Source organism: Pseudochaenichthys georgianus, chromosome 4 (assembly GCF_902827115.2).
Source record: "Pseudochaenichthys georgianus chromosome 4, fPseGeo1.2, whole genome shotgun sequence".
Lineage (NCBI taxonomy): Eukaryota > Metazoa > Chordata > Actinopteri > Perciformes > Channichthyidae > Pseudochaenichthys > Pseudochaenichthys georgianus.
The window spans coordinates 21,519,461-21,544,279 of NC_047506.1; the positions used below are offsets into that span (position 1 = coordinate 21,519,461).

The 24,819-nt window shown below is 42.7% G+C and overlaps 1 protein-coding gene and 1 long non-coding RNA gene across 5 annotated transcripts in view; one reads left to right on the plus strand and one right to left on the minus strand.

Annotated features, from left to right (window-relative positions):
* LOC139433713 (uncharacterized) overlaps positions 1 to 7,639 on the minus strand; it is a 27,983-nt gene extending 20,344 nt beyond the window's left edge. Inside the window, exon 1 of the long non-coding RNA XR_011643105.1 lies at positions 7,490 to 7,639. This is a non-coding gene — a long non-coding RNA (uncharacterized lncRNA). The remainder of the gene's footprint in view (positions 1 to 7,489) is intronic.
* pde4ba (phosphodiesterase 4B, cAMP-specific a) overlaps positions 1 to 24,819 on the plus strand; it is a 220,364-nt gene that overhangs the window by 177,429 nt on the left and 18,116 nt on the right. For all 4 annotated transcript variants that reach the window (XM_071202916.1, XM_034081364.2, XM_071202917.1 and 1 more), the window contains one exon: positions 18,214 to 18,326. In XM_071202916.1, the coding sequence (XP_071059017.1) occupies positions 18,214 to 18,326 (113 nt within the window). The remainder of the gene's footprint in view (positions 1 to 18,213; positions 18,327 to 24,819) is intronic.

A 24,819-nucleotide genomic window follows, 5' to 3' on the forward strand; every position in this document is an offset into this window, starting at 1 on the left:
TCAGACTGACTCTGCCCCCCCTACAACCTTTGAAGTATCCTGAAGCACATTTATAAGCTCACAATTGTAATCAGATGCAAAAAAAGGGAATTTAACCGACCTGCACTAATACACTTTATGGTCCAATTTTATGCTGTAATATAATGAGTGCAACATCTTTTAGTTTGTGCCTTGAACCGTGGCAGATGATGTGCAATTTGTGATGCTATCAGTGACCGCAATCTGTTCTTTGTGAGTTCGTCAACAAGTGTACTCAAACAATATTTAGAGAATAATTTACATAAGAGATGAGATTGTACATTTTCAAATGAGACATCAACAGTGTCATTACGTGGAACGAGGACACAGGCAAAGTGGTGTACTTAGACTCAAGTTTCTCTCTGACCCATTGTCAGTGAGATGTATAGTGCGAATCAGCACATACAGTACAGTACAAAATGTACAAGTTGACCAAGTGCACACGAACGGCAACTTTTTCATACCTGTGTAAACACTTAATCTCCTGAGTTTAAACAGGCTAAGGCTTTAAGTGGTGTATCCAGTGTTGTTCAAGGTGTTGGCTGGTCACGTAGAAAAGGCTTTTGTACAGTGTATCATCAGAGAAATCAGTAAAGGGAGAAGAGTCTGTTCTTTAGGTATAGCAGATAAGACTGTTTACCTTCTTCCTCTCCGTCTGATAAAAAATACAGACCTGCACTGTTTGCTCTACCCTGGAATGTGTATGTTGTACCCAGGAACTACTTCCTTATGTCTGGCTGTGTGTATGTGTGTACAATATGTGTCTCTACATCAGTCACACTCTACTGCTTTTCTCTGAGTGGCAAGGTGACACATTGTCATAATGAGGATACTGACCTGATGAAAGAAAGCTTTGTGAGTCTGCATTTTTCCCTCCCTTATTGAAGGTGCAAACTACTAAAATATTGCAGCTATAATTTTCACTGATTAGCAACACATGCCTTTAAGCCAGGAGTGGGGAACCTCCGGCCCCCGTGCCGTATACGGCCCGCGAGACAATTTGGTACGGCCCTCGAGGTAATTTATAAACACACGCAAAAAAGAAAAAAATGTAAGAAATCTAGACCGCAAAAAATTAAACAAGCGCGTGCCTGTTTTTCCTGGCCAATGTCAGGGTCCTTGAACACAACACGAGCCTAACGTGTCACCACGTGGTATATGTCTCGAGTGACAGGGGTGCAGTTCTGACGGAGAGCACCAGAAAGCCGCTCCAGCACTTCAGAAACTGCAGTACCCATACGGAGCCGTACACATGCTGCAGTTTGTGCGTGTCTGTGTCTTTAGTTGAAAGCCCAGTGGCGATGTGTTCATCTGTCATACTGATCATACAGTCAATAACTTTGTTGTTATTAGCATCTGGTTAGCTAGCTATGCTAACGAAGCTTTTTCTACAACCAGTGAGGTAAAGGCACATCTTTATATGATCATTATAGTTGACAAGAGAATAAAGTAAACAGGTATAACATACTATATGACAGTAAACAAAAGTTGTTATTAATAAACAAGAATACAGTTTGAAAGGGGAGTGATTTGTCAAATATTCATAAAGAAAAAGAAATCTGCTTCCAGTTCTGTTTCATATGGGTGTTGAGATGTATCCATAGATCTCCTAATGTTCCTCTCAAAGTGCACCAGATTGATGCTTTTAACTTCAACATTTAAAATCACCCCACTTAAATCATGTTCACATGGATAGGAAACTAAATACATTTGCACACATCTTGTGTCCATATCTTTCTGTTGTGGTGGTCACGCCACACCGTGCACGTGCATGCATACGCGAGTCATAGCGAGATATCTGGATTAAGAGGTTGCTTTTTCTTTGCACAGAATGAAATGAATGGGCTGTGATTTTAGTTTTTTTAAGCAGAGCTCAATAATTTGTACGGCCCTCTGAGGATATTATAAAAATGGTTGGCCCTTGAGAGGAAAAAGGTTCCCCACCTCTGCTTTAAGCATTGTAAGTGTGTTGTGTTTACACTTGGGCTATGTCTTTCAGGATTACTGTGATGTATGAGATATGGCTCACATTGTGTTTCATAACCACAACCATCTCAGGAGAATAATTCACATATTTTGCTCAGCACTAACACCACACTGAGCTACTATTTTAAAAGTTAAAGTCATGCAGTTCCCATGCAGTAAAATGTTAACTTCTATACTGTTATTTATTATATTGTTAGATTATTATTACACATACACATGCATTAATGCAAAAGCAGGATTGTACTGTTATAGTTGTTAGGGGTGGAACTCATTTTTATCTATTTAACAATTCAGCTAATCTTTCCATGTAATGGAATAATAATGTTTTGTTTGTCCAGTTGTATGATATGTACGGAGAGGCATATTGTTGAAATTAGTTTTACAAATTAATGCATTTTTTTTTTTCACCAAAGATCGCTGGATGCCAGCTGGAGTCAAATCAGATTTTATGTAATTTTTTCAACGGTGAATTTCTAATGTGTGAGTAAACCAGAGAAACAAAAAGCTTGTCTTGAATCAGTTTTAGTTAGAAAATAAACCATGGATTTTGTGTTTATGGCTCAATACCCCAAACTTCTGGCTACAGACATTCATTCATATTTTACAGGGCCTGCTATCTTTTCATGACATTCAATGGCAGGTGTCAGTTTGCTTGTTTTTACACACAATGTGACTCATTTATGAGGGAGACAGCTCATTATGTGGAGGACCCTCTTGTGTCATATGAACTTAACCTCGGGTCATGTATTATCCTCTTCAGCTCTCCATTGAGTGCTCCTCTCTCATTCTCTTGCTATAGTGTGTGTTGCACTGTACCCCAAATGGACATCCTGTTTTGAGTGTTCCCCTCACAGATTAAAGATATGATTCTGGACAATGATCCACTCATACTATAGTTATGTCCTCATATAACTCTTGTATGAGCCGTGGCCGAGTAAGGGCAGGACTAATGGGACTGAGGCAGATTGTCCTGCAGTTTGTATTATGTAGAGCAAATGTACAGTAAAGTACATTTGCTAGTTGTTTATTTTTACGGTTTAGGACTCAAGACTTGATGATTAAAGGTTTTTGAATGTTCGACAAATAGATGAGTCCTGAAAGATTTCTTAATTGTGTTTCATCTTTAAGCAAAACCTAAAACCTTGATTTAGAAAGCATACACAAATGAACTCCCTAAGTGAATGCTTCTTCTCTGAAACAATGGATGTCTAATTGCATTGAATTCATCTGAAGCTCATTTCATCAGAGTAGTATTTCAGAGTAGTACAATTACTCCCATCACTTGACCTTGACATAATCACCTGAGATTTGGATGGGTTACATTTTTTGAGTTTTTTTAAAAACTGGTTTCCTCACACCATAACCACAACAACTCAAAACATGAGCTTTCCCTGACGCTACCAAGTACTTATTTGTATCTAAGTCTAATCGAACCTTAACTTAATCAACATGCTCTATTTTGTAATTAAGTTTGGAGGAGTTGTTTTTATGCAGTGGAGCATGGCACATAGCTGAATAATTAAAAGAGATGACGAGAAAGAAAATTGGCTACTTTCCCTTCATTTCCTTCCATTGCAATTCTTCCGAGCAGCCACACTGCATGTCCAACATTACCATCATCATCTCCACTATGTGTGACACATACAGTAATACCCTGGAGTTCAAAAGAAGAGTGGGAACCACTGCCCAGTTCTAAACCACAACAGCCATTAAAGTGTCCTCTCTCTAGTTTGACTATTCCCTGCCAATAACACTGACTCGCTACTTTGAAATGTAATGTGTATGCAACCCTGTCTACTTTGACAAATGCACGTCCCACTGTGTGCTTGTGTGTGTGTGTGTGTGTGTGTGTGTGTGTGTGTGTGTGTGTGTGTGTGTGTGTGTGTGTGTGTGTGTGTGTGTGTGTGTGTGTGTGTGTGTGTGTGTGTGTGTGTGTGTGTGTGTGTGTGTGTGTGTGTGTGTGTGTGTGTGTGTGTGTGTGTGTGTGTGTGTGTGTGTGTGTGTGTGTGTGTGTGTGTGTGTCTGATGTGAGGAGCTGTATGTTTGCTCTCAGAGAGGAGGTGAGGAATATCACGGCCCTCCTCCAAACCGCCTGCTCTCCCGCTCTGTTTCAGATCTTACCGTTGTTTATATGATACGACTCTTGGAGACAAGGTGACGTCATTAATAATATTTTCTACCATCGCTTCTGTATCATACAGGTTACAGTAAATGTTTGTTTGAGAATGCATAGCAGTGTCATTTCTTACTCACTGCGGACTGGGTTATATAGCCAGTCTGGAAGTAGAGAAAAATAAAAGCTGTTTTTTAAACTTATACCAGACAGAATAAGAAAGTTTATTATTCACATTTTAAACCATAACTCAATGAATTATTAACACATGTTGCCATCTGGAATGTTACACCTGTTACTCATTATGTTTTTTATTTATTTTTTGCTACAACATGGCTTAAATGATTGTATAAACAAAGTTGCCGATCTTAGTTGATGTTTCTGTTGATTGAAAAGTCAATTAAAAGACTAATTGTCGCTGCTCGATGAGAGTACAGAGAGGGACGTCTTGACATTCCTCCCAAAACAAAACAAAAAAATGTCATACACTGTTATTGTTGTTGGTATATTTATAATCTTCACCTATAAAGTTTTACATACATTTCTTTAATAATGATACGCTCTGTCCTTTGCTCCCGTCCAATAATTTGTTTTTGTGTCTTTTCTTTTTAGTTTGTGATGATAAATGAATCAGCTACCTCAAAGAGACATGGGTCGAGGACGAGGTACAGATAGGAAGAGAGAAATCTGTAGGTCTATTTGGAAACTAGAAATGTGTTGCATAAGATCTTAGTTCATTACCGCCATGTGAAGGAAAGGTACACTCCTGTCAATGCCACTCCTGTGCTCTCTTTGTCCTACTATGTTAGTCTTGGTTGTAATAGTTGTTTTGCAATGTCTTATTGCTTTCATTATAATGTGATGTTAACAAGATGATGGTACAAGACGTTCTGGCTTATGCAAAGTTGTTTGGTGGCACCTAATTTGGCAGACTGTTTAGCTTGTTATGTTACAAAGACAGAGTAAATAAATTGGGCATTGCGTGTGATAGCTATAAATGTACACTCTACATAAAGTACCTGTTCCTGATGTTACAAAGGCTTGACCCCTGGACCAGCTATTATTTAATCCATCATTTTATATTGTGTGTGAAGTTCTTCCTAGAATAATTTAATAAAAATATCACCAATAAATGCTATAATGTAACTTGAATAATTTAAATGAAGTTGACATCCATCAGAGGACGGAACATAAACAGTCAGACCCTCATATCATTTTTAACAAACCCAAATCAAAGGAAGTGTAACAGTTGTGTACCTCTTTAGAATTTTTGTTTTCGCTATTTAGGATATTTGTAACTTTGCTACAAATGGAGTTGATGGATTTACTAATTATTCGACCACAAATTAAATATGATAACTTTACAACATCTGTCTTGGGATTGTATATAAAAAAATATCCTCTTGGCTTACTCAGAAATGTCTACTGACCTTGCACTGCCCCAATCAATAAACTAATACAAAATATAAAGTATACAAGTATTAGCTAGCTAGCTCAGTGCCTTGGTGTAACTCTCTGCTTCTATAGATTTGAGATCAGTCGACAGCCTGCTGTTTAGCTAGATATCTATAACTGGTGTAGCATCTCTGCATGTTTTGATAGCCATGTCATCTCAAATAAGGAATCGAAAGGTGCCAGCATTAGGTCACATTTCCCCATCCTCCTGCCCTCACACTCTCAGTTGTCAGTCAGGTTCCCAAAGCAGGTTGAAGAGGGTTGGAGGTTTCCATACTGAGTGACTTTCAGAATAGCTGGCACAAGCTTTTCAAAAGGAATCATTTTCCAAAGAGTGACTGTCTCTTTGTGCCTCTCTGTCTTCATACAGTTATTTAAAGTCAAACATACTGTAAGCCTCTGATGATCTAGTAGTGGTGAGTTTGTTGTTCAATTGAAAGTAATCCCAGTGTTGAAACATGGCCAGATTTGACAGGCCTGGCCCTGGCTTCAAAACATCCTCAGTGTCATAAATAAGCTGTAGTGCCAAGTGTTTACCCGACTCAAAGCTCTCTATACCCGCTGGCACAGACTCCCCGTGGCTCCCAGCCGAGGGAGATCCAGAGCTGAGTTTTAGGAAAAGACCCACATGGTTGTGTTGATGAGTGTTTGTGTATGCAGGGTTGGTTGAGTCATAATGATGTTATCAGTTATTCAGCATCACCTTTAAGTCTGCTTGTTGATTTGGTACTTTTATCATTAGAATGAACTTGTTTAAGTCAGCAGGACTTTCAAAACAAAGCAATTGGTTCAGAAATGATGCTCTGTGTCGTTTCACATAGTTATTTGTGATAGATAAGGTTTTGTTCATAATAATGTAACACTGCTTTAAATGCACCATTTGTCAATATTGTCTAAATTAGCCCAAAATAGTATAATATGTTGAGCTTATTCATTTTTTTGTGCCTTTTTAAAAGCATCTTAGTTTGTTGCAAATGCTTTATCAAATGCGTGCAAAAACCCCATTGCCAAAATAAAATTGGCTCTAGGACAAAAAGGTATTAGTTAGAGTTTATTTTTCTCTCTCTTGGAAGAACAAACCTAATTTTGGACTGCTAACAGTCTCTGTGCAGTCAACCATGGCTGCGTCTAACTATGTCATCTTCACTAATCCTGCAATGTAAGACATGATGTCATTTAGACTCCGGAAAACAAACCTTTCACATCTGGTGTCAAGAGCAAACAGTCTGAGGCACGAGACTTCACGGGGCTCAAGGAGCATTTGCTTCAAAATATCCATAACATGTTCTTTTTATTTTAATTATTATTGAACCTGTGTCATGCTCTTTTCCAAGAAATGTGCAAACTCTAACAAAATAATTGTGTTGATTTATGTATATCTGCAACCACATAAATATGTTTTCTTAATTATTCATTTGTCTAACAAATACATACACACAAAAAGGTCACACAATTAAGAACGAGTTACAGATAGATTACTTTTTACGGTTATTTTAATTCTAGATACTGTAAATAAGTTTAGGCATGCCACTGAAAAGCATTTGCACTTTAATGCTAAGAACACCCACGTCACTCAACATCTGTGTCACTTCCCTCTTTCAGTAAAAGAATAGCTCTTCACAGAAAGGGGTTTCATGATTTATTTTGGTTTCTTCTTCCTTTTTCTCTTATTAAACTATAATCACACATGCACTTCCTCTTAATAATATCTGTCTTCCCTGGAATCAGTTAGAGCTTCAAAGTTCTGCACCATAGTAATATGTGAGTCTCTGTTAGAAAATATACAACACATTTTCAAAGACTTATCAGCCGTCCTTTGTGACAACTGACGGGCTAGGAAATCAGTACCATGTGGCTTTGTGCTATTTCAGCCACAGCCAGACATTACTCCATTCCAGTTGTTGTTTTGTTACTTACTTTGACTTGAGTCGAATTCCATGTCGGGTTTTAGCTGCGGCCTGCCACAGAAAGAGAGTGCAGGTTCAGAAAGCTGGAAGCATGCACTCTGCAAGTATTTGAATTATGCCATTGACGTCAGCACAGTCATAAAGTAGACTGCTGCCCTTCCCCTGAAGTATTCCCCTGCCAGCAGGCCTGTTCAGCTCAGCGCAGATGGATTCAAACACTCTCTGCTTCACAGACCCGCTCTTTTGTTTGGGTTTTTGGATAAGCATTTGGACCCCCCCCCCCCCTCTAGCATGCCAAAAAACACCACCGCTACCACACCCTCTTTGTGGAACAGCCTTTTCAAGATGACTTCAATAATAAAATACCCCACTTCAAACTAAAAAACAATACAGACAAACTCAGATTTTGTTATCATTACTCTGTGGTCACATTGTTGATGTTCTGGCAGAAGTAGGATCAAGATATCTTTTATTTTTCTGAAATTCCTACAAGACTGTGATGCCACATGTCTATTAAATTGTATTTTGGATGAAACATGCATTTAATCTTGATTCAATCAGGAGGTTTGATTGTGCCAATATGAACAAACACAGTCAACCTTGTTGCCAATAGTCTTTATTAGCTCAATGAGATTGTGTTAGGTGGTTTGGGATACACATAAACACAGACGCAGAGACATTGAGACACCATGCCTACCCATCATGAGAAGGCATGCTGTGTCAAGGTCGTTTGAGGTTTGTCTCAGCTGGTCTTAATATGTTTCTGGAGACACTGATGTTTCGTTGCACGCACACCCCCTGTGTGCCTGCTCCGTCCCGATCTGGATCAACCTTGCCTGACTCTATTAAGAGGCCTGCCCTCTAAACAAGACAAGATAATGTTAATAAGACAGTCTTTTTTATCTTTGCAAGTGTTTTGACCGAAATTATGTTTTGGCTTGGTCTCGATAAAATTGTTATTCAGATACAAAATCCAAGAAATGGAAGGAGCCCACGTAAACCAAGCCTCTGCGGTTGTTTACTTCCTCATAATTGGAAATCAAAACCTGTAAAAGTGAACTGAGCCCTGGTTGAGAAGCGCCACAGAAGCTGATGCGCCTGCTGTATTTCAGGATGTAACACAACATGGAGCAGAGGTGGAATAAGTACTCAGTTTTGTACTAAAGTAAAAGTAGCAATACTAAATTGTAAAAATACTCTGTTACAAGGAAAAGTCTTGCATTAAAAATCTTACTTTAGTTAAATTACAAAAGTATCGGAATCAAAATATACTTAAAGTATCAAAAGTAGTCATTATGCTTAATGGCTCATTTCATAAGGTGTCTATAACAGCTGGTTACGGTATTTTGTATCTACTTGATATGCTGCTGCTGGATATCTTAACCTATAATTATATTAGATAATAGATCTTTTTGTAATAATAATGCTTTGCTAATAATCTAAATCTGTAAAGTAACTTAAGCTGTCTGATAAATGTAGCAGAGTGAAAAGTACAATAATGGCTTCTAAAATGTAGTAGAGTAGAAGTATAAAGTAGCATACAATGGAAAGACTCAAGTAAAGTACAAGTACCTCAAAATTGTACTTGAGTACTTGTAATGAGTTACTTCCCACCTCTGGTATGGAGTAGCCCATTCATTGTAGTAAAAAAAGGTCACAACATTTTTCATAAGAATTGAGTTAATTGAGGTAATTGATCAAACTCTTCCCCCTGATTTATAAGCTGAATCAGGTCCAGCAGCTGCATGCCAGCCCATTCTGATTATGCAAAGCCTTTCCTAATGATTTAGAAAATCTCTCTTCACCCTTGACATCAGATTCATCCCTGCACCAACAAAAAACCTCAATCATAACTGTAGAAGCTTATTTGAAACCTAAAGAGCAAAAAAGCCCCACAAACAGCGACAGAAGTTTGGCTAACTGGGTTCATGGCTCCTCTGATCCATGCTAATCAACCCGCAGGCTAATGCCAGACAGCGTGACAATGAGACCCATTCAGTCCAGTCCGTACTGTTGCTCCCCATGTGGGAGTTCAACCTAGGTAACACAGACAAAGCCTGCTCTGTTGCTGTGTGTTTGTGTGTATGTGTACACATGTTTGAGTGTATAGAAGCAGAGAGTAAGAGAGTGAAACACTGTGGTGTGAAGGAGCAAAAAGGGGGGGAAGAATATGTGTGTGTTAATGAGAGCAGGAGTCAAAACAGATGGAGACAGTGAGTGAGAATGCAGCTCAAGGACAGTACGGTGTTACGCTCACAGGTCCACAGAGTGCTGATAGGACGGACAAACTGGCTCATTGACGTATGTCTGTTTTATCAGAAAGAATAAGAGAGATTTAGGAACAAACATTTAAGGTTTTCACAACAGAACATGACGACCAGACAGATAGCAGTGGATATTGTACTGTATGTAAGAGAGAGGAAGACGCACATCAGGAACCTGTGGTGTGTGTGTGTGTGTGTGTGTGTGTGTGTGTGTGTGTGTGTGTGTGTGTGTGTGTGTGTGTGTGTGTGTGTGTGTGTGTGTGTGTGTGTGTGTGTGTGTGTGTGTGTGTGTGTGTGTGTGTGTGTGTGTGTGTGTGTGTGTGTGTGTGTGTGTGTGTGTGTGTGTGTGTGTGTGTGTGTGTGTGTGTGTGTGTGTGTGTGTGTGTGTGTGTGTGTGTGTGTGTGTGTGTGTGTGTGTGGCATCAAGAACCACAAGGGGTGACACAGAAGTGCACACATTTTTTTTTAATGTGACCCAGTCAAAACTTTATTTGTTAAAGTGTTGTGATCAGAATTGACTTCAGCCACAAGCTAACCTGGGTATAGCCGAACAAACATTTCCTGCTGGCAGTTATATAAAGTAAATTTCTTCAACACAATTTAAATTCATCACCATTTTCCGATTAAAGTTTTTAAAATATTTGTAACCTTGATTTAAAACCAATTGTTATACATTTTGTGATAAGCATTTATTTGCTCTCTTTTGATCTATATCAATGATGTTAAACTCTCGTACAAACAAATTTGAAGTTGTCGTTCTTACATTTTTCTAAATTATAAACTATAAATGATATACCATTTTTACTAGAAAATGCAGACAGTTGAGTTTTTTAAAACTCAGAGCCAGGCTAGCCGTTTCCCCTTGCAGTTTCCAACCATTATGCTATGCTAAGCTAATCAACAGATAGTCTATAAACAGGAGAGCTATGTCATGATGTGTAGATCTTCTCATTTAACTTTTGGCAAAACATTTATTTTCCAAACTCCAAATTATTCAATAACCTCCATTTGAGGTTGGTACAGTAACCTGCAAGTGAGCCAAGGCCAAGGCGACATCATAACAAGTTGTAGACAAAACAATACAAACTAAGTCAAATAGACAAAACAAGAATAAAACACAAAATGCTGAAAAGTTAACGATAATCAAATAGAAACCTTCACTGTGGCTCGCTATCGGCTTCCTTCATTAAATGTACTTTTGTAAACTATTCCAAGTGGCTACAGCAGAAAACATGAAAGCTGTTTTGCTTAATGGAAAGAGAGCAAATATACAAATGTGTAGTTTGACATACAGAGATGAGTATTGTTTGAAAAGTTGTTGCAGTTATACGTTAGCCTAATGCCACATTAAAACAAATCTGAATTCCTAATCAGTCAGTCAGCATCCACAATATGTCCACTGCTGCTTCTGGAGGGTCATCACCACATGAAAAAGGCCCCAGTATGCTTTACCAACACTACACCGGTCATGACTGCATTAAAGCTGCAAATTCACAAGTGGTGAACCGTGTTCAAATCTTCCATTGCAACATAATGTCCAGTCATTATTTCCTTCCCTTCTGTTTATTATTCACAACCGCAGGGCAAAGAAATCCTGATGCCATTTATTGAGACATTATTTGTATTCCGCCTCCCTGTAAATCAGATAAATGAGCTGTAATGAAACACAGTCATGATGTCATTTAGTCACTTCTCAGAACCCAGCAGAAATGTTTAACTCATCTCACGAATCAGGGATAAGCATAACTTGCGCCTCAAACCACAAACTCCACTACAACCCTTCTTCCCACTTTTCACAATACTTCTTAGTGATCAATGCTGTGGTGTGCATGTGAAGTCATTATTTGGCTTGTAATGAGTGGAGAAGCAGCGCTGCCCTCTGATCTTTGTTAGGAAGTGTTGTGTAACTGCCTGCAGGGATCAGATACCCAGTTCTCTTTTTTCTTGTGAAGCAATGGATGTCACACTCTGTCTCCCCTATTAGAGAACCTGGCACTGCATGCGTATACGTATGGTTTCTCTTTATGTGTGTGTGGTCTGTTAACAGTTTCACATACACACATCGTACTCAATAAATTGATAGAAAAAAGGAAGATTCATTTATGAAAGAGAGATTGCCTTCAAATGACGTCTTAGCCTTTGTGGTCATATAGACGTTGGCAGATGAAAATGCACTGCAGCGTTCCTTCTCTGCCGCAGCTAGCATCACAACACAGGCAGGAAACTGACTATCCCCAAAGGAGGATGACAGATGCAGCTGTCACAAAGACACACACACAGACACACACACACACATACACGCTTCAAGTCCTCTAGTATGACGTCCTTGGGCACAATCAATCTGATAACAACATATGCCTGTACATGTACACATGTTATGATTTGTGCGTGTGTGTGTGTGTGTGTGTGTGTGTGTGTGTGTGTGTGTGTGTGTGTGTGTGTGTGTGTGTGTGTGTGTGTGTGTGTGTGTGTGTGTGTGTGTGTGTGTGTGTGTGTGTGTGTGTGTGTGTGTGTGTGTGTGTGTGTGTGTGTGTGTGTGTGTGTGTGTGTGTGTGTGTGTGTGTGTGTGTGTGTGTGTGTGTGTGTGTGTGTGTGTGTGCGTGTGTTAAAGACTTAAAGCCCTTCTTAATAATAAACAATTGTATCTCTTTGTTATTCAGAGAGGTGTTTCTGTTATTTGGCCTACCCTCATTGATATTATTACAGTGGACAAGTTTATAGAAATGCCTCTCAGTATAATATAATACAATTCAACAAGTTAATTTGATTTATATATCAGCTTAAACCTGAATCAGACGCAGGATGAGCACCAGATTTGTGTCCAGAAATGCATCAAATTTGCTTTGCAGGACCACTCTGGATGTGCGTGTCTGCTGATGTGTACACATGAAGCAACACAACTAGTGATTTCATCTAAAACAAGTGTGTGTGTGTGTGTGTGTGTGTGTGTGTGTGTGTGTGTGTGTGTGTGTGTGTGTGTGTGTGTGTGTGTGTGTGTGTGTGTGTGTGTGTGTGTGTGTGTGTGTGTGTGTGTGTGTGTGTGTGTGTGTGTGTGTGTGTGTGTGTGTGTGTGTGTGTGTGTGTGTGTGTGTGTGTGTGTGTGTGTCAGGCTTAGTATATTACAAATAAAATAAGATGTTTTTTGACATACATTAACTACAACATTCATATTTTGATTCAAATCTAACATAAAAATGTGTGTCTCTTTTAACTTGATCTGAAAGACAGTCAAAGAAAAACAACCAATGGCTCATGGATAGACACACTAAGAGGAACACCTGTAATACATGTCGTTGTTTTTGCAGAAACCATCCATACCTCATACTTCATACCATCCTATATCCATAATGGTGACTTAAGTGTCAAAACTGTCTTTAGTCTGTCTTTTGTCTTTTCTATTTGAACAGTTTACATTTTTGTTGTCTTTAGTTCACTTCTGATGGAAATATTGTTTCTTATCATGCTAGTGAGTCATACACTAAACTGAATATTGACTCTTGATATACCATGGCTTGGCCTCCCTCAGCTGGAAAGTACATGTTTGTGTCTGAGTGCAATAATGAAACATCATAATTAGTGTGTATGTACAGTTCAGCTGTGTTTATGCGTGTTTTCTGGTCTGCCCCTGTGGGACAGACTCTGTAGATCTGAGCGCTGATCAGAAAGGTCCTTGTATCGGGGTGGAGGCGGTGGAAATCCCCTCTTAGTGAGTGTGTGTGTGTGTGTGTGTGTGTGTGTGTGTGTGTGTGTGTGTGTGTGTGTGTGTGTGTGTGTGTGTGTGTGTGTGTGTGTGTGTGTGTGTGTGTGTGTGTGTGTGTGTGTGTGTGTGTGTGTGTGTGTGTGTGTGTGTGTGTGTGTGTGTGTGTGTGTGTGTGTGTGTGTGTTGGCATGCTGTTTCCCTTAGTCCGTCTGAGGCCATGAGATCCCACAGAGCAGACTGCTGTAACTTAAGTATTTGATGGTATGCAGCAACATGTCCCTTCTGTTAAAACAAGTGAGAATATAAAAGCATGTATGTGTCGCTAACAATGTGGGAGTGTTTAACTGTAATTCCCAAATCCCCTTTTTTCTTGTATAAGCAACATTTGGATGCAGTGATGAAAGCCTTAAAGCATCAGCATGAAAACATCAAACATGAATTAGACAAACGTAAAACAAATGAATGCATATCATGGATATTCTATCCAGTACCAATCTTTTATATATTACATTTTTTACATTTTGAGACAAAAATGTTAAATGCCTACCCTTTACAAGCATTTCTGTTTCAATATCTTGTCCTTAAATGTAAACCTTATTTATATAGATAGTCTTACCCTTTAACCCTGCATATGTTTCCCAGAATCTATCAAATGATGTCATTCAATTACAAATAACTCAGGTGAAGCCAGTTAATGCCTTGTAAAGATTTTAGAAGAAACTTTTTGGTCATTAATATCCAATGTTCCTCTGAAGGGAAGCATTTAAACCCTTAGATTAGAAGTGGTGCAAGTTATTATCTAACGCCTCAATGCTTATCACATCAATTCTTAGTTTTTTATTTGATTGGTGGTAAACTGAGTGGAGTGAAAACGGATCAGAGTAAGACTGTTTTCAAGTGCCATAGTTAAGTGGATCTGGCAGCTACCTTCTGTAGAGAATGGATTTAGTTTGTGGGGACCCTCAAGAAGTTGGGCTTGTGACCAGTGTGAGGTCCCGACTCACTTAACAAGATTGTACAGCTCTTTACCCATTGTTGTGGGTTTTAAAATCAAAGTCATGAACGTGGTTAAGAGCTCAAGCAATACATCTATTCAGTTTTACCCTGATGCAGCCTCACCACCACACACACAAACACAAGTCACTATGTTGATCACATCAGCATCCTCCAGCCCCAAAATGAAACCCAATGTAGTTTTGTGAAAATATTACAGCTTGAAACTGTGTCTTACTGTCAGTTTTGGTATGGCAGATGGTTCTGAACACAGTGTCTATCTGACTCTATGGCTAACCGCCAGCCAGATGTGTAAACCCGAGCTGTAGCCAATGCTTGTGTCTCCTTCAGGTCTAACAAAAAATGCTGAATGCTGTCCCTTCTCTTTTCTCAAACGTTTGATTACAGTATTGTTTCAAAGTAAACCAATGTTTTTTTAATTACTTTTCTTCTTTTGATTGCATATTGTTACATTTCTAACAGCATTACAGTACCAACACCAGTAGATCTGTGGATTACAAACCATTGGCAATGTGCATGTGCAGAAAATAACCAACTCCTTAATTATTCACATAAGTTTAACAGTTGCAAAAAGGGATAAAAAAACTTATCAGCGGTATTACTTCTGTTGAATTTATTATGTATTAGCATATAAAGATGAACCTAAGTAAACTGATTTACTGAATGTGTTAACCTGCTTCTAGCATTATCTTTGTAAGCAGTATGGAATTTAAAGCTTGGTTATTGGTTGTTACATAAATGTTCTTCTGCAGAAGTTTTTTATTGTACATTTTGTCTCATTTTTAACAAAGAACTGGGTACTTTAATCACACAATTTCTCATCTGGTGTACAGATGATTCAACCATGAGAAAGTCATGCTCAGGGAGTCGCCTTGGATGCGCTTTGATTGCAATTCACCAGAGAATGAGCAGAACTTCTGAAACACTGGAGAGACAAAAAACTCCACCCCACTTTCAATACTAATTCTTGCATGTTTGCTCCTCATAAGTATAGAATAACAAAACAACCTCACCATTCGCACATAAGAGTTTAAAAGTTCAAAGGAAACTGTTCCATAGGGTGAGAAGGACCTTGCTATGCTTTGCAAAAACGCAAACCACCTCAGAAGTGCTGAGAGTGCGGAGAGGAAACATCTCAAATGAGTGTAAACTGTTCTGACATCAGACGGTTGTGGAGTTAAACTAAACACACACTCCCTCTCTTTCTCTCACTCCCCCCACCAGAGTGAGGGAAGGCTGTGGGCAGAGTGCCAGGTGCCTCTCATGTTTGGGAGAGCAAACAGGCACATGCCTTTGATGGCGAGGAGATCAGAGCAGGGGACACATTCTATGTGGCCACGCTAAGGTCGCCGCAGTGCGCACCCTGCTGCCATGTTGTGCTCTGCAGCTAGGAGACCAGGAGTACACACAATGCAGGGGCATTAGAGGGAGTGTGTGTGTGTGTGTGTGTGTGTGTGTGTGTGTGTGTGTGTGTGTGTGTGTGTGTGTGTGTGTGTGTGTGTGTGTGTGTGTGTGTGTGTGTGTGTGTGTGTGTGTGTGTGTGTGTGTGTGTGTGTGTGTGTGTGTGTGTGTGTGTGTGTGTGTGTGTGTGTGTGTGTGTGTGTGTGTGTGTGTGTGTGTGTGTGTTCAACCTTGACACACAGTTGTAGGTTATAGTGAAACACATCAACCATAGGAACTGGACTGTAATATTGACTCTATATTCATTCAAAAATGTGTCAGCAGTGCCTTCAACCCTTACTTGATTTTGGTCATAATCACACTCATGTGTTAATAATATTTTAGGAGAAGTCTTTAACATGCAAGTGGCATGCAAGTGGCTAAATAAAAATGATCTAACTATCAAATATTATTGGCTTGAACTTTGATAAACTTGGATTCTATTAAAAGACCTGGAGAACATTCTTATTTAACATTCTATTTTTTCTTCTTTTTTATCATTTAGGTTTAGGCTACTGTATTTGACCCATACTGTCTCTACATGTATATTATCTTTGATTAGTTATGGTGATTTAGTTGTTTTAATTTAGTTTTTAAGTATTGGATTATGTCTTTTACTTTTGTTGCTCTACAATCACTTAAAGGTGGGGTAGGTAAGTTTGAGAAACCGGCTCGAGATACACTTTTTGTTATATTCCATGGAATGCTCTTAACATCCCGATAGCAATGAATATCTTAAGTGCTTTGTTAAAAAATCCATTACAAAATGTTGTCTGTGGAAGCCGTAGTACTGTAAAAAGCACGACCAGCCGGTCCGGCTAAAATAACTGGATGGCCTACCTGCCTGTCAGCCTTCCATCTGTGCACAAACTTATCTCGTGCCCTCATTGGTCATGTGCGCGTTCGTGTGTGTTGGAGGAGGGACTCTGTAATTGATTGTGTATTTTCAAATTCTAGCGCACTCGAGCTGGTTTCTCCACAATTACCTACCCCACCTTTAATGCTGTATTATTTAAGACAACATTTTATAGATTATTTAAATTAATATGAAACATGAAGGTGAACAAATTAGGATTTAATGACTAATCATTCTGCAACTATTTTAAAAAGCAGTTAGAATAAACTTCCCTTAAAAAATGCAGTGTTAAGATTTTCTTTGTTCTTCCTTTTTGTGTTATATGATAGTTACCAGAATATATTACATTTTTCAATCAAACACAACATTTGAAGACATTTCCTTTTTATTTACTATTTTCTGACATTGTATTTACTAATAAATTATTCATAAAAAGAAAATTATTGTGATAATGAAACACGATAACCAGTAATTTACCCACTATTTTAATAACTTTAATTATTGCTACACTGTATGACTTAAATTAAAAAGAACATACAAATGCTTTACAAAGAAAAAACCACACAATGCATAACCACACAATAGCAAACACACTGTGGCTGCTTAAAGTTACGGAAATATTCAGTTCAGTTCTGGTAAAATTGATACCTAAGACAGTTCCTGTTATTTTGTATCCGGGCTGCATATCTTCAGTGGTTGGTCCCGTGACTGTGTAAGCACTGGCACTGCAAAACCACACCTTTCCTTTATTCACCAAACCAAAATGACAAATGTTATCGACTACGCATGAACTTATTAAAACTTAATGTGGGGTCCCACCAGAAACTGATAGGCCCAACAAGTTGGTGCCTCAGCTCATGTTAAAAGAAACAATACATGTTGACTGTCCATAGTCCCAATGGGGTTGTGATTACACAAATTATCCGTCGAGTTTCTTCGTACAGTTTCTTTTATGTCATTTTGAGAGTTGAAAATGAATTCCCAAAAATTACACAAAGTATGCTTCGGCCTTATCTGTATTTTCACATGTGTAGATGTACAGGTGTCTGTTTCCTGTGAGGTGGTGTAAAGTGCGTCTGTGTGGTGAGGGTGAGGGGGTATTTGGTTTCCTGCTAGGAGTTTGACTTCATGTAAACTTGAGGGCTTCAGAATGTGAGTGCGTTTTTTTTTGTGTGTGTGCTTGTTTGTGTGTCTGCAACTTTCCTACTGCACTCTGCTGACAGCTGTGAGTCCGACACAGTAACTTCCCCACAGCTAAACCCTCCTCATGATGAAGAAGCTCTGCAGCCGGGTGCCCCCTCTCACCGCTCCCCCTCCTCAGCAGCAGCTGCAGCAGCAGCAGGCACCCCGAGTGGGACTCGTGGGTGGATGCTGCCTGGGAGTGGCTGGGCAGTGCTCTGGCTCCATGTGCACTGTCTGTTCTGACTGTGTGCCTCTGTGTGGTGGTTGCTTGTTGACAGATGAGGCGTACCAGAAGCTGGCCACGGAGACGATGGAGGAGTTGGACTGGTGTCTGGACCAGCTGGAGACCATCCAGACCTACCGCTCCGTCAGTGACATGGCTTCCAATAAGGTAGGCAGGCTCCATCATGTGATTTCTATTATTATATTCTTCTTCTGGCTAGCCTTAATTGATTAAGATACACTTTTTCCCCCTGCAAAAAGCACTGATCCTAAAGAGGGGAAGAGAATCCAGGGATACTCTTGCTTTAAACACACATGAGCTTAGCATGACCTTGGCAAAGTCAACACAGTTTGAACAAGTGCAGTCAGAAGAGGTTTTTTTTTTTAGAGGCTGAAGTAAGCAGTGTTGGTATAAACGCTGTCAATTATATTAAGCCTGCACAGTTGTATGACTGAGACTGGATGTCACTCATCACATGATATCTGCCTGAACCAGCATCAAGCTCCATCATTTTTTTCTTTTTCTTTTTGTGCAAATATTATCTGACTAAAGGAAGTGTGGCTTTTAGTGTCTTGACCCGCTGTGGCCCTCTTTTCATCTTCCCCGATAATCCACCTTTCATCGTCCACTGGTTATTCTGTTGCTTCTGCGTCATTGATTGGGTGTGATGTGCACCAAGGTTTAATTCCTGTTATTTATTTTTTAAATGACCCATTTAACCATATTACTCACTGACAGGGCTCATTGCACAACAACATTTGGCTGTCTCTATAAGATGTATTACTTATCAATTAATTTCCTTATTGTACATGTATCTAAGAATTGCTAATTATGATTCATGTTTTAAACATTGTTAATATAAATAATAGTCATACCTTATAGGAAGTTACAGATTTTACAATATTTTGCTGACTCAAATCAATACTTAAAGATTTTACGACTTGCTTGTGGCAGAACAATCCCGGAATACTGCTTTACTGTACATGCCGTGTGGTAGCTGTTTGTAAGAGTGCCTGAAAACAGTTTGTTAAGCAAGCCAAGAGGATAAGCTTGTTATTTCACATACAATTGGACAACAGGATGTGAGGGATCCCGCAGTGGGTCAAACACAATAAACTAAAGCGGAAGAGCGAGTGTGTGTGGTGTGTGTGTCTGTTTATGTGAATGTGCGTGTGTCTGTATGTGTGAGGGCAGAGAGACTCTCTTCCTGTCTCCTTCCTGATCCCCCTCTCTCTCTCCAGACGACAATAGACGTCCCTTAATGCCCGTTTAGATGGTTGTGTTTATTTATCCTATTACTGTCGTAATCTGGACAGACATCCAACACAGTCAGCTGGACTGGTTTTGGTTTGAACACATGGACTGGATAAATACTATTTACCACTTTAAACAACAGACATGATATGACAAACAATGGATTTAAGGCTACAAGACAACTGAATAACACAGGAGAGTTCTGTGAGATCATAATGTGTTCAGGGTTTTTCAAAAAGAATAAAAAGTCTCACTTTTTTATTATATTCATAACTGTGGTTAAGCTGCTGATTCATATCACATCACATATGGACTTGTGGGACAAATGATCTCACTGTAGACTGTAATGTTAGCACTTTTGCAATCACAAAATATTTGGCAAACATTAACCGCAGGTCATGATTGATTTCAGGAGCCTCTCCAACTCGAAAAATTCCAAAATATCCCAACTATTGATTAATAGAGGAACAGTTCTGGTATTGCCAGAAAATACTATATTAGACTAAAAACCAGCAAACCCAGAAAAAGATTACCTTTAAATGTACCTTTTAAGAATGTTGCAAATTGAGATGTGTTTCTCCAGACATTTAGCCAGCAATGGGAGTGCTAGACGTGACTGGTCAGGTGGCACAATGTGCTTGTTGTGTATTATGACCTTTTCTCATTACTGTGACTTTGGCATGTGGGTGAATGCGTCCTCGCACGTAACCATCTGATAAGGACTCTTTCAAACATGTCTTGCATGAACTTTTTGTGTGTGTTTGAGTGTGTACGTGGTTCTGTGTCATATTGACATTAGGTTAATCCCATTGATATCTAAGCAATCTTACTCCTAGCCTTGTTTTCACAGTAAACTAAAACATTACACAACTGCTGCCGCTCTGTCATGTGGGGCGTAAAACTCGACCTGGTTTTATTAACATGAACATGCCACTCAGCTCATGTGACCCCTCGACTACCTGTTGTGTGAAGATGGAAAAACTGTTATTCAAGCTGTGTAACAGTATGGAACATGAGTACGTGGGAGGTGAAATTTGAGAGGCTGTGGCTGTACCTTCAAGGTGAAGTGCAGGCTGTCGCTGCACCCGACTGTCCTCCTTGTTATGAATGGCTGACGTACACATGTCAAGGCCTGTTGTGAGTTGGAATAGTTCTATTTCGTCCCTACTGACCGCCAGAGGCGGTGCTTTAGCACTGGATATGTCCATCGCGCGCATGCGCAGCTCGAGTACCAATAACAACAAAGTCACCTGTGACCCACGTGACACCGGCTACATCAGCCGGTGTCGACAGAGGATCTGTTCCTTTTCATCTTCTCGCTGCGCTACCTTGGCTACATTTTTTGTAGCCTACAGCGTTCGTTCGTTCGGAACATTTGTTAAGGATTCTCTGCAAACAGCTGGCTGCGTGTAGCTTCGCGACTCATCCAGTCGGGGCCGCGGGATTACCCGTCCTCCAGGAGCTGCGGCTGGCTGCGCAGAGACTTCGTTCGGACAGGTTGGTGTCGGCTTGGTTGGCGACGGCAGTGTTTCTACTCCCTCTCCCAGCCTAGTTGTCCTGATTTCTGTCTGTTTGCTGAGTCTTTTGGTGACGGAGGTGTTTTCGCTCCCTCTCCCAGGAGTATTGCTGTGCTTTTGTACTGTTTTGGCCGCGGCGCTGAGCCAAACGTCATTAGCATTGAGCTAAACCTCATTAGCATTGAGCTAAACTTCATTAGCATTGAGCTAAACTTCATTAGCATTGAGCTAAACTTCATTGGCATTGAGCTGTACTGGCTAGTTAGCAGTAGCGGCTGCAGCCACTCGGCTGACGCCGGGTTGAGCACCGGAGTTTCCCGTGCCGTTCTTTTTTCTTTAGCTACAGCTGGCATTCGCCTTTGATTTAACGCTAAAGTTGCCGTGTTTATCCTGTTAAACAAGTAGCTGGTGGAGTCTGTGTTCCCACACCCGCTCCCGGTTACGCTGCATCTGGCGTTCGTCTTCAGTTTAACCAGTGAAGGCAGTGTTTGCGCCCCCGATCCTGGTAGGCGCTAAACGGCCTGGTTTTTTCCGTTAAGCAGGTAGCTGGTGAAGGCTGTGCTCCCGCACCCGCTCCCGGTTATGCTGCGTCTGGCATTCGTCTGTAAATTAACCAGTGAAGGCAGTGTTCTCGCCCCCGCTCCTGGTAGACGCTAAACTGCCTGGTGTTTTCTGTTAAGCAGGTAGCTGGTGAAGGCTGTGTTCCCGCACCCGCTCCCGGTTACGCTGCATCTGGCATTTGTCTGTAAATTAACCAGTGAAGGCAGTGTTCTCGCCCCCGCTCCTGGTAGACGCTAAACTGCCTTGTGTTTTCTGTTTAGCAGGTAGCTGGTGAAGGCTGTGTTCCCGCACCCGCTCCCGGTTACCCTGCATCAGGCATTCGTCTGTAAATTAACCAGTGAAGGCAGTGTTCTCGCCCCCGCTCCTGGTAGACGCTAACTGCCTTGTGTTTTGGTTTAAGCAGGTAGCTGGTGAAGGCTGCGTTCCCGCACCCGCTCCCGGTTACGCTGCATCTGGCACTCGCCTCGGCTCAGCCAGTGAAGGGCAGGTAGCTGGTGAAGACTGTGTTCCCGCACCCGCTCCCGGCTTCTCTGCATCTGGCTACCTACAGAATGGCTCATTCATGTAGCGCCTGTATGGCTTCTCTCGAGCCCGAGGACGGCCACGACCGTTGCCCCTCTTGCCTCGGCCTCGAGCATCTAAGGGAAGCTCTCACAGTAGGGGCCTGCATGAACTGTAGCTGCATGCCCCGGGCACTCAGAGTGGCTAGAATCACTGAGGTGGAACGTCTGGCGGCAGCCAACGGACACCTCTCTTGGTCACATCCTCCCCCAGATCAGTTCGACCGTCCCTGGCGACTTGAGGGAGCGATGGCCATGGGTGCACCCCCCAATAAGAGGACTAGGAACAGGCTGTCCTCTAAAGTGGATCAGCTAGCTACCGACATGGACACGATGAAGTCGCTCCTCGTGGCCCTTCAGCCGGGGCCCGGTATAGGGGCTGCTAGCGGGCCGCCTGCCCCTCCTTCGGTTGCTGCCCCTCCTTCGGTTGCCGCCCCTCCTTCGGTTGCCGCACCTCTGTACGAGGATGCCTTGTCGCTAGCGGCTTCGGCTAACCTCTTCAATGAAGAGACGGAGGACGAGGTCCCGCTCGAGGAGTTTTCCCTCTCCTCTGCTCAGGGGTCTCTGCAGGACGGGGAGGACGGCTCCATGGCGGCCATCATTCGTACAGCCTTGGCGCACCTGCAGATTCCGGTTCCGCAGGCCAACTTGGCTCCGGCTAGTGCCTTCTTCAGGCGTAACCCAGCCCGTGTCCCCCTCACCGTTCCTCCTTCAGAGGAGTACCTGAGGGAGCTCCAGGCATGCTGGAGGGACACCAGGGCCTTTAGCCGCACTGGTTCCGATGCCCGGACCTTGGCTGCCATGCAGGACCCGGCGAGGGCGGGGCTGGGTGGCATGCCACCCATTGAGCCTGCCATCGCCTCCCTGATTCTGGCTCCTGACGAGGCTTTAAGGCCTGAGGTCAGGTGCCCTCAGCCTCAGTGCAGGGTCACGGATAGGCTGCTCTGTAGGGTCTACGACGCAGCGGCACGCATGGGTCGTATCGGGAACTCCCTCTCCCATCTAATGCTGGCCGTCTCCGCCTCGCTGCAGCAGGCTCCGGCCGAGCCTTCTTTGCTGGGCCTCAGCGATGCATCACTGCAGGCCTTTGCCCTAATGACTAGGGAATTGGGACGAGTTATGTATTTTCTGGTACAGACTCGTCGCCAGGTTTGGCTGGCCCAGTCACCACTGACGGAGACATGTAGGAGAGTCCTACGTAGCTTGCCAGTCGAGCCAGGGGAGCTGTTTGGGTCAGCTGCCCTGGAGACACTGGAGCGCGCTGCCCAAGCGAGGCAGACCAGGCAGCAGCTCTCGGGTCTTCGCAGTCCCGCGGCCGCTCCCGGCAGGCCCAGGGGCCGCTCTAGCAGCCGCGCTCAGCCACCGGCTTACTGGGGTGGTCGGCAGAGTTCCCAGCGGCCCACTCAACCGGCCAATGACTTTCGTGCCCCAGGTCGCCTGGCTTCCAGGCGGCCTCGCGCTTCAGAGCCTTACCGGCGCCCCCCGAGGGGCTCCAGGGGCCGGGGGGCTAGGCCCTGAAGTCCCGGGGCCGGTCGTCGGCTGTTTTTCCCAGCAGCAACTCAGCTACTGGGCTGCCTGTATTTCCGACCCCTGGGCGGTTTCCACACTAACCCGGGGCTACGAGTTGCAGTTCCGACGCCGGCCCCTAGCCTTCGGCCGGGTCAGAATGACAGTTGTCAAGGACCCGGCGAAGGCCTTAGCGCTAGCCCAAGAGTTGTCCGTCCTCTTGGCCAAAGGCGCAATCGAGCCAGTGGACCCCCTGCGTCAGAGCGGGGGGTTCTACTCGACGTACTTTCTTGTGAGCAAGAAAGTTGGCGGATTCCGTCCAGTTCTGGACCTCAGAGGAATCAACAGATTCCTGAGGGTACTACCCTTCCATATGCTAACCACAGCAGACACCCTTCGTGTTGTCACACAGGGGGAGTGGTTCACAACCGTGGACTTGAGGGACGCCTACTTCCACGTGCCAATTGCATCCCATCACCGGAGGTTCTTGAGGTTCGCCTTTCAGGGTCGACATTATCAGTTTCGGGTGCTTCTCTTTGGTCTCTCCCTCTCCCCAAGGGTGTTCACCAGGGTTGTTGCGGCAGCACTCGCTCCCCTGCAGGCACAGGGCATGAAGTTCCTGCCATACCTGGACGACTGGCTGGTTTCCTCTCATCCCACGTTGCCCGGTTGGGCCTGACAGTGAACACCGGGAAGAGTTGCCTGGACCCTTCCCAGCAGGTCACTTATCTGGGGATGGTCCTAGATTCGGTCACCATGAGGGCCTACTTGACACCTCGTCGTGTGGACGACATTTCCCACCATCTTCGCATCTTCAGACTAGGCAAGAGGGTGCCTTACATACAGTTCCTCCGGCTCTTAGGCAGACTGACAGCTGCCTCAGCCGTCGTGCCCTTGGGCCTGTTGTCACTGCGCCCCATGCAGATGTGGCTGAACAGCCGTCACTTGGACGCCAAGCGGCACAGGCACAAGAGAGTCAGGGTGTCTCAGCGGTGCCTCCACTCTATGTCCCGCTGGAGGGACAGGGCCTATCTCCTGAGGGGTGTGCCCATGGGCACCATCCCATCCCGCCGGGAGACTGTCACTGTGGATGCGTGTCTCTCGGGGTGGGGTGCGGTGTGGCAGGGCAGGACTGTGCAGGGTCAGTGGTCTGCCCAGGAAGGTGCACGCCATATCAATGTGCTGGAGCTTCGAGCGGTGTTGCTCGCACTCATGCACTTTTTACCCCAACTGGCGGGCAGGCATGTGCTCGTTCGTTCGGAC